Source organism: Sesamum indicum, linkage group LG5 (genome assembly GCF_026168435.1).
Source record: "Sesamum indicum cultivar Baizhima isolate 11 linkage group LG5, ASM2616843v1, whole genome shotgun sequence".
NCBI lineage: Eukaryota > Viridiplantae > Streptophyta > Magnoliopsida > Lamiales > Pedaliaceae > Sesamum > Sesamum indicum.
In genome coordinates this window covers 3,739,467-3,749,578 of record NC_142661.1, presented here as the reverse complement: position 1 = coordinate 3,749,578, position 10,112 = coordinate 3,739,467, and the positions used below count along the sequence as shown (strand labels likewise).

Below are 10,112 nucleotides of genomic sequence, written 5' to 3'. Positions count from 1 at the left end.
ATTATACCAAATTTTAATTCCCATCTCAAATTTCAATTAATTACATATTTACATTTTTTTTATATAATTATACTTAAACATCTTGTGATTTAATTATTATATCTAATACCTTTAAAATTTATTTATATCTAATAAATAAGTCTCTCAATTAGTTAAAATTTATTGAATTTGCTGATTTATGTGGTTGTAATTTTAATTAATGGATGAGATAAAAACTCTACCCTCCTCAAGATCAATGAATAGTAATTTTTATTAAATTTTTTTGGTTAATATTAATAAATTTAGTAAATTTTAACTATCGAAGGGATTAATTGTTAGGGGAAAGCGAACCTCAAAAATATTAATTAATTGAATATTTTAATTATTAAAAGGTGTAATTATATATATAAATTTAATAAAAAAAGTTAATATAATAATTAAAGAAATATACGGGGTTATATTACTTATCTTTATAAATATTATTTTAACACCCGTTCTATATTTTGATAATTATAGAAACATCTTAATGGCATCTTTGTTTTTGAAAAATTATTTTAAAGGTTAACCTAGTCAATATGGGTTTTAAAACTATTAGGGGTGGTTTTTATAATTTTTCAAAAGATAAAGATAAATTGTGTAAAAAAAGAATAGGTGAGAAGTGTAAATATATTATTATTATTGAAAGTTAATAAGTAATAATCTTATCTAATAACAACCAACAAAATTAGTTATAAAAATGTTATTCAAATAGAAGCTGCCTTCCCTCCTCATCATTTTGTCTTTAAATCAAATTTGATATAAACAGGAGAGAGGATTTATAAATAAACATTCTTTTACTTATATTACAAATAGCCCTATATTTTGTGATGAAATTACAATTTCCCCCATAAACGTAAGTTTAAAGTTCAAAACCACATCATCAAATGTAAATCTCTGCATGTAATCATTACTTTCCAGACACTACCTTGTGTTTTCCAGTATACACATATTTCACACCCCACACCAACTCCACCTCTGGATTTACAACACACCTTACCTTATCTCTCTCTCTCTCTCCAAGAAATTCTCTTCTCACTCATTTCTGTAGATTTCCCACTCTCTACTTCTCTACATGGCAGATATAGCAAAGTATGCACCCATCAATGGCGGCACTTTGATCTCAGACTTCAAAGCCCACTTCTCCATCTTCAGAACCAAGAGGACCGTCGCTCTTGCTTATGCCTTCGTCTTTGTCTTCATCGCCATCACCATTTTTCTTGCCTTCTCCCCCTCTTCTAACTCTTCTTCTCCCTGGTTTACCAACATATTCAGCACCACCACTGCAACCACTTCTCCCATAGATGACTCTTACAGATCTCATTTTTCTTCTATTTTCTCTTATTTTTTCCCCAACCCATCATCCTCCACTTCACAATCCCACAATTCCTCCACCACCGACACTTCTCGATCTCAAAACATTGATTTTTTCCCACCCAATTTGAGTAAACCCCCTTCTGTTCTTGAAAATCAGACTAATACTCATAAAGTTGAAGCCTTGAACCCCCTTGTAAACCAAACTGCGAGCAACAACACCAACCCCTCTCCTGAGTTGAGCAAAGGATCCCCTGACGTCAGTAACCAGACTCAAAACAAGCAGTTGGATCCTAAAGGTGAAGTCTTGCAGCAAAATCAGACTCAGACTGAAGAGTTTCAGGGTAGAGTTCAAGTGTTGAAGGCAAATCAGAGCACAAATGCGGCCACGAACTCTCCAGAAACTACGAATACGACTGTGGCTTCATCACCAAAGTCTGCCTCCGAGATGAAAAATGTTACTGCAAATGGAGACAAGGGAATAGCAGAGAATGGTGCAGTTAAGAATTTAACTTCTTCTCTGATGAAGAAACAGAACAATGGCACTGATACTGCCAAGGCGAAACAAGGGATTGATGACCTGATAAAGTCCCTGATGAACTGTAATCTGTTTGATGGGAATTGGGTGAGAGATCATTCTTACCCACTGTATAAACCCGGTTCTTGTTCTCTGATAGATGAGCAATTCAACTGTTTCCTCAATGGTAGGCCTGATAATGGCTACTACAAACTTAAATGGAAGCCAAAGGGTTGCACTTTACCAAGGTATGTTGCAGAATGTTTGTCTCCTTCGTCTCAATTATTGAAAAAGCACTCTGGATTCCGTGATTAATAATTCTTTTTTGAAAAATAGAAAGTGGGTTCTTTAATGCTGAATCCATATGCGTAGGCATTGATTGAGATGGCAATTTAACTGATCCAGCAGTTTGATAATCACTGGCAAATGTTTGAACGATCTTATATATGTTCATTTCGAGTGATTTTACTCTTTGTTTATGCAAGTGGATGATGACTGCCCAAATCTCATTTAGTTATTTCCAAGGAGATCAGTTTTTTATTTCATGCAATCCGGTTGCTAATACTTGATATTATATCCAATCCTGTGAGATATTATCAGTTTATTATTAGGCCATACGCCATATAATTAGTTATTCGTCTTGGATATTCAGGTTGGATGGAAGTCATATGTTGGAATTGTTGAGAGGAAAAAGACTGGTTTTCGTGGGGGATTCACTGAACAGGAATATGTGGGAATCCCTTATTTGCATCCTCAGGAACTCTGTGAAAGATCAGAAGAAGGTGTATGAAGAATTTGGGAGGCACCATTTTCGGACAGAAGCTTCTTATTCCTTTATATTTGAAGTAAGTCATTGAGTTAGTCCTAGTTCGTCATCATGTAATTTTATTGTTGTATTTATCTTGATGACTTCTTTTGGTCTTTACAGGACTACAAGTGCACAGTGGAGTTCTTTGTATCTCCTTTCCTGGTTCAAGAATGGGAACTTGCCGACAGAAATGGAACAAAGAAGGAAACACTTCGGCTAGATCTAGTCAGTCGGTCTGCTGATAAATATAAAAATGCAGACATCATTGTGTTCAACACTGGACATTGGTGGACTCATGAAAAGACTTCCAAAGGGTAAAAATCATGGCTTTAAATATATGGGATGAATGCGATGATCGTATTGCTGAGGGATACTTACTAACTGTATGTAATTGTCTGACTTTTTCAGGAAGGACTATTATCAAGAAGGCAGCCATGTCTATGGTGAGTTGAATGTCCTCGAGGCATTTCGGAAAGCTATTACAACATGGGGAAGATGGGTCGACGCCAATATCAATCAAACGAAAACACTTGTGTTCTTCAGAGGCTATTCAGCATCTCATTTCAGGTAATCTTACGTAATGAGGAATGACTAAATAATGTTTCTTTGTGGCTTGAGTGTTGAATACTTCTCTTCGTAGATTTGGTATCTTCATCATTATGAAACATCATGAAACCGAAAAATTTATAGCATGGAGCGTTAAGATAAAGATCAAAACATTGAATGAAATTGCTTCATTTATCAATTGCTTTTGACGGCAGCGGCGGGCAGTGGAATTCTGGTGGGCAGTGCGACCATGAAACGGAGCCAATAAAGAACGAAACATATCTCTCACAATATCCCCCCAAGATGACTGTCGTGGAGAAAGTCCTGAAAGGAATCAAGACCCCGGTAACTTATCTCAACATCACAAGGATGACAGATTATCGCAAGGACGGCCATCCATCAATGTATAGGAAGCAACATATGTCCGATGAAGAAAGGAGATCGCCCTTAAGTTTCCAAGACTGCAGCCATTGGTGCCTCCCGGGGGTACCCGATGCATGGAACGAAATCCTCTATGCAGAACTCTTGGTAAAACTAAACCAGAAGCAACAATCACAGAAGAGACCATAGGTAAGTGTTGGACCATATGTGGCTGCTTTGGCAGGTTCACGGTCCCGTGACCACCGAGGGCCGCCCATTTCCCATATTTCGAAAGGCGCCCCGTGAGACATGGGGAGATGGAAAGCATTGAACAGTGAGCTAGCTGAAACTTCTTCAATGTGCATTAATTTATTTTTTCTTTCATTTTTCAGTCTGATCGAATATAGACAGATACAACCAACCTGGAGAAGATCCAAGAATTAGTACCTTTTTTGAATAATGGTAGTATACATAAATTATGACAGGAGGGAGAGAGAGAGAGAGAGAGAGAGAGAGAGAGAGATTATTGAAGTTAATAGATGTGGAGAAAGAGATTTGTACTGAAATGAAAGAGATGAATGTTATTTTTATTACTTGGTACAAGAGTTTGGTGCTCGAAAAATGTAAAAATGTTAATTATGTTGTTTGGTGTTGTCGATAATAAACTAATGCATGTCTGTATTCTTTGCCTTATATTAATACTATATGATTACCTCAAATGTTGTGGATCTGCTTTCTTTACACCTAAGCTTCTCTTGCATTTAATTAATTTAGTATTAGTAATAGTTTGTACTGAAAAAGCATCTGGTAATTGTTGTTTAGTATATTGTTTGACGCTTTTAGTCTCATTTGCCTCCTCCTCACATGGGATGTTTTTGACTATTGGGTGCGCTGATCTGCAATATTTAAGTGCACTAATAATGCTCTTCAGGTTGTCCAAATTGTCGGTGTTGTCCCACTGTAAGTTTTAATTTAAATCGAATTTGGTCCGATTTTAACAAATTAGATGGTAAGTGCATGTATTATAGTTTCCTTCTCTTTTGCCAGGTTGAATAAAAATAAAATGAATAATTGATCACAATTAATAAAATAAATTAATTTTGAATATATATAAATAAATAAATATAGTTATGCATATTTGGGCACCAATGTTTTGCAACTATGGTAGTTTTCGTGAGCAGGAAAATATTATAATTAGTTAATTAAGATGTTTTAGAGTAAAAAGGAATGTAAAAGGCAGCAAGAGAATGAGCAACTTTGTTCTTCCACCTCCTCAGGATAATCAACCTCTCATGCTCTTTGCTGCATCCCCAACCTCAACACTCAACACACATCCCACTTTTTTTTTTTTTTTAGTCAGAACACCCGAAGGTGGGGATGCTTATCGAAGTCCCCATCCCATCTTCATTAAAAATAAAGCACAGTCAGAATTACAACATAAACGCAACAAAAGATAAATGGAGGAGTACTACTCCTTTACATTGTGATACGACATCAAGTTTTTTGTTTCTTCCATTTTTTCTTGATTCTATCTGTCTTAATTCTTGGACCGCACGAGCCACTCCTCTGTTTCATAACTCGGGTTTTCAACACACATCCCACTTACTTAATAAGATGTTCATCATTTCATTTAGTGCATATAAAACATGCATTTCATTGAGTAATGTTGACAAAAAGCATTCAAGGGAATGATGACTTCCATTTTCTTTAGCATGATGACAATTTTTTTTTTGCTAAAAATAGGTCTCAAATACCCTTCTCTTTTTATTTTAAATTCAATGATTAAATTCAATTCAAATTCAAGTTGAGTTAGGCCTTCATATACTCAACCCAATATATCCAAATCTTACTGACTCACCGCACAATTAATAGACAATAAGGGTAACATACCATTCAACCCAGTCTTACTAACCTATTGACAAGACAATTCCCAGTTACAAGATCCTACCCATACAACACAACTGTCACGCCTGTCATACTCTATACATCCTAGAGTACATCGCCCTAAAGGGTACTAGTAAGCACATTGTTGCCGGGTGGATTAGTTGATGGAAGGTACATAAGTTAGTAACCTCTATATTCTCGATTGACCTGATAGAATTCTTTTCGTTGGCAAATCTCTTAGAGGATAACTCCGACCTAGATTAGCATCACCTCACCGACTCCTGAATCTCTCAAAACTTGCTCATAAATAGGAATTTTGGTAAGTCAACAAGGTAACTAAGCTCACTCACACATCAAGACTACTATTTTCTCTCATTTTTCTGCACTCTATACATCAATTTCAGCATTCTTTTCTATACTTTAGCACTCCATATTTGGAATAGATAATTTATCTTATCCAATCTCACATACTTGCTTGGGTTTCTTGTAATATTTTTTGAATTTCTTACTGACTTAAGTATCAAAAAGGTTAACCCCTATTTTATAGGGTAGTCTTTTAATAACTTCAAAATTATCAAGAAAATTGTTTTAATTCTTATGGTGTTGTTGGACTCTGATATGCATCACTTTTATTTTTTTTATTAATATTTATGCTAATCATTATTAACTATATATAGTAGCACAATAAGAAGTAGTAGTTAATCTACTCCCAATAATTTTTTTAAAAGAAACAATTAACTATAGTAGTACCTGTATATAGAAAAGGAATAGACTAAAAAATTCAAATAATTTGAAGCCATAAATATTAGTTTAAATACTTAAAAATAAGGGATAATTACACTCCCCTCCTTGGTGGTTTGATAAAATTATATGTAAAGCCACTGTAATTTGAAAAATTACATTTAATATTTTAAAGTTTGCTTACGTCTAACAATCAGATCCCTCAATTAGTCAAAATTCACTAAATTTATTGATATTAATAAAAATAAATAAATAAAAATTGATATACATGACTTATTATCGACTTATAAAGGTAAAATAAATCTTTTATGACTAAACTATCCTTATAATGATGAATGTATAGGTCCTCACATATATTAATGAAAATGTATAAGGGTAATTTAGTTATAAAAAATTATTTAATCAGCATTAAATTAGTAGTAAGTTAATCGGGGGTAAATATAAACTTTTATTCAATTTTTTTGTTAAAATTATCAAGTTTAGTGAATTTTGACTAACGAATGAGCTTATTTATTGGATAAAAGTAAATTTTAAAGCTAAATGTAATTTTCCAAATCAGATGAGATCTACATATAATTATACTAAATTTTAGGAAAAGGGAGTGTAATTATCTCTTAAAATAATTGAATCATGAAAAGTCCATGGCCGGCTGGGAGAGTTTTCCAGGGAAACATACTTTGAGCGAAGTAAGAGGCTGGACCCTGACCCATATAGTCAGCAGCAACAATTCTACCTCACAAATTTGGCCCACTAATAATAGGTGGGGCATTTAGTCACATCCATTTTCACATTTCTTGGGCTTTGAAACAATGAATGCAATTCAATTGGATCCGGCACATATGAAGTCGAATATACAGAACAACCTAGGAACGATGATTTTCAAATTTTTAACAGGCTTCGTCTGACTCTGAAGTTGGTTATCTTGTTCTGCTTCTTGGTAAAAGCATCCAATACAAACATACAATTATTTGTTAGAAACATACATAAAGAAAAGGAATTTGCAAAGGTTATTTACAGGCTAGGTAGGAGTAGGAGTAGGAGGAGCAGCTGCTAAACCAATCTCGGTTGCTTCATTACAAATTTGATATCCCACATTAAGATTCAACCACATTCAATTACAAGGAACGGAAAAACAATATCTTAAACTACAAACTCTAGTGAACAAAACTTGAAACATGTTCTTAGATACTACTAACTGTAGGAAAAAGTTCCACTCTTGCTGGAAGAATGCAACTGAATGAGTACTTAACTGTGCTCGACTCCTACGGGTATCGATGTTTTTTGGTGTTGTGAACTCTTGATTATCAGTTTAGTCTCCTCCTCCTAGGAGCACGCGAGTCTCCGCTGTCGACGTCTGAAATTCTTGACGCGTCGTTTCTTCTTCTGGAAGATGAAGTAGAAAGGGAAACTGTGGAGTCGATTTCAACAGCGTTATCCACTGTCTGGCTCTCTGAATGTATAACAGCGGCGATGCTGGACACAGAGTCCCTGTCATCAACCGGTGGAGGCAGTTCCTGATTTCTTTCTACCGGATTGCTGTGGAAGTACGATTCCACCAACCTCTCGGCGGCTAGACTCTCAGCAGAGTTTATTGCAGAAGTTAGGTTAGACAATGTGGCCGCCCGATGAGAATTCGATCTGCGAAGCAACAGTGATGAAAGCCGGCGGGTATCTCTGGCCTCGTAGTTTGGAGGGCTGCTCTCTGTTAAGTCGATCACATCATCGGACGGTACAACAGGAGTCCGTTCCCTACGCATCCCTCTAGAAGTCAGAATTCGGTTGAGCAGTGGGGTGTTTCTCTCTGGTGATTCCCGAGGGCCATCGGAATTTCGAGATTGTATTTGGGCCAACTCCCGACTCAAATCAAATGTACTTCCAAGGCGCCTAATCATTTCCTCCATCGGAATAGTGAATGCAGTCCTCTGAATAGTTTGCCTCCAGCTCTCAATCCGACGCGCTTGGGGCCTAAGAGGGATCTTTAGGCTAGAATCCAAATCTGGATCCCTTGTATTATTACCACGACCATAAATTGGGGTGACATTTTTTGTCGTTACCTCACCCTTGCAAACAGGACATTCCTTGGCATCCGAATGATGATGTAACCACTTATAAAGACAGGGCCAGCAGAATAAGTGACCGCAGCAAGTGACGACTGGATCCTTGGCCAAATCTAAGCATATATTGCAATCAAAGAAACTCCCTTCATCACCGTTATTTTTTCCACCATCTTTCTTCTTACCCAGGGTTTCGTCTTCCACATGACCAGTGCCGTTCTCACAGATTTTAGCCGCCTCGTTTGGTCTTTCCTCAGACGCAACACTGCCCTCACCAGTCTGTGGGTCGTTCCCACCAATTAATTCCAGTGCAAGGTTCCGAGTTTCTGGGGGAATTGGAAGCTGCCTCCACAGAGAACGCCACCTTTGATTCCTGTGCCTGACTACTTCCCGAACCCTATGAACTGGACTATCTAACCAATCCTCCAAGTTCATAGCAACATTAGGATAAGATCCTGATGCAGGCTCACTATCAGCACTTGAATTATCCACAGGTCCTAAATTGAGATCAAGGTTCATTGTACTAGTGTTCTCTTCCGCCATTGAAACTTCACCTGTCCCAAACTTTCCTTACAGATAAACCCCAATCTTCATATACCAAATACTTGACAAATCCCAACTTGCACCTCTACTAAATAAAATTGGTCTGCAACCCTAGTTGCGCTCACAAGAAACACAATTTGCTACTGTTATATTAACCCAATCTTTCAACTCGTTATTGAAACAAAACTGAAAGAACGCCAAGAGAAACTCTAATTGCTAAAGAATTAAAACCAAATTCAATTGTCAAAGGAAATCAAAACCCAGAATTGATTCTGGTCAACAGATAAGAGGAAAAAACCCTAACTTTTTCAGGTGAGTCAACCAAATCAAAAACCCACAAATTCAACTCCGGAAAGGGGCAAAAAGAAACAAGAGGGCAGCTGAAGTTAAAACCAAAGCATAAAATCTTTTCAATAATAAACACGAAAGACGTATAAATCAACACTCTCCGCCCACAAACAATACCGAATAGATGAAGGGCTCCACATCCTCGCTGAGAGAAAAGCTGCAAGATTCAAACTTTATGCGGCAAAGAAACAGTAAGCTAAGAAAGATTGAGATAGAGGGAGTGACCTCAGAGAAAAAGATTGAATTTTCGACGAGTTGACAAAGAGAATGATTGAGGCTTTAGGTCATGAACATGAGTGGGAAATGGTGGGGTGAGATTCTTGGAATGGGATTTTCCATTAATTAAATTACCCCACTTCTTTCAGTGAAGCCTGAGAGAATAGGGATCTGAGGTTTGTGGTTTTTGGGGGTTTGGGAGGGATGAGATAATTGTGTGAATTGGGTTCAACTCTGCACGAAGCTGGGAAGAGAGAGAGAGGGAAATATTCTCTGCAAGTAGTAATTCTGGTGCAGCTGGACACCAGTGCTGGTGGGCCAGCATTACCGCCATGTAAGCATGCTAGTAAGATATGGGCCCACCTATGCCATTTCACCAGATAGTCTGGACCAATATTAGCCCAATACAAAAATGTCTGATTTTGGGTTCATCAACCCAAGTCCATTCAATAAATTTTATACTTATTTTGGGCTGGGCTGAAAATGAGGAAACCCACAAATTAATACTCACCACAGGATAGGAATTAGAGAAAATTGTCTGCAAGCCTAAATTTTGACCAAGTCCTAGTCTCCTACATAATACAGCTCAAACTTCCAACCCAAACGTGTAGAATATTCTTCAATATATGATACGATTTCAGGGTGAAAAATTCTAATTTAATTGGATTTAAATTAATTATATGACAGATATAATATATTTACAGTGTGATTCATGAAAAATTTAATGGATCATATATAACGAGTGTATGTTTGATTGGTTTGATTC

At 36.6% G+C, this 10,112-nt stretch overlaps 2 protein-coding genes across 2 annotated transcripts; one reads left to right on the top strand and one right to left on the bottom strand.

Annotated features, from left to right (window-relative positions):
- Positions 1-937: 937 nt before the first annotated feature.
- LOC105162487 (protein trichome birefringence) lies at positions 938-4,253 on the top strand. Its single transcript, XM_011080516.3, has 6 exons — positions 938-2,094; positions 2,499-2,691; positions 2,775-2,968; positions 3,063-3,221; positions 3,416-3,770; positions 3,953-4,253. The coding sequence occupies exons 1-5, from the start codon at positions 1,091-1,093 to the stop codon at positions 3,768-3,770; spliced, it is 1,905 nt and encodes a 634-aa protein (XP_011078818.2). The 5' UTR covers positions 938-1,090; the 3' UTR covers positions 3,953-4,253.
- A 2,980-nt stretch (positions 4,254-7,233) lies between these two features.
- Positions 7,234-9,611, bottom strand: LOC105162488 (uncharacterized). The gene has a single exon (XM_011080517.3). The coding sequence runs from the start codon at positions 8,780-8,782 to the stop codon at positions 7,490-7,492; it is 1,293 nt and encodes a 430-aa protein (XP_011078819.1). The 5' UTR covers positions 8,783-9,611; the 3' UTR covers positions 7,234-7,489.
- Between the last annotated feature and the right edge of the window lie 501 nt (positions 9,612-10,112).

What these genes read in the sequence shown, in the direction of transcription:
- LOC105162487 (XM_011080516.3), top strand. Translation starts at nt 1,091, where the DNA reads ATGGCAGATATAGCAAAGTATGCACCCATCAATGGCGGCACTTTGATC. An exon ending in CATGAAAAGACTTCCAAAGG is followed by an intron (nt 2,969 to 3,062) that starts GTAAAAATCATG and finishes TGACTTTTTCAG; the next exon opens with GAAGGACTATTATCAAGAAG. An exon ending in TATTCAGCATCTCATTTCAG is followed by an intron (nt 3,222 to 3,415) that starts GTAATCTTACGT and finishes TTTTGACGGCAG; the next exon opens with CGGCGGGCAGTGGAATTCTG.
- LOC105162488 (XM_011080517.3), bottom strand. Translation starts at nt 8,782, where the DNA reads ATGGCGGAAGAGAACACTAGTACAATGAACCTTGATCTCAATTTAGGA.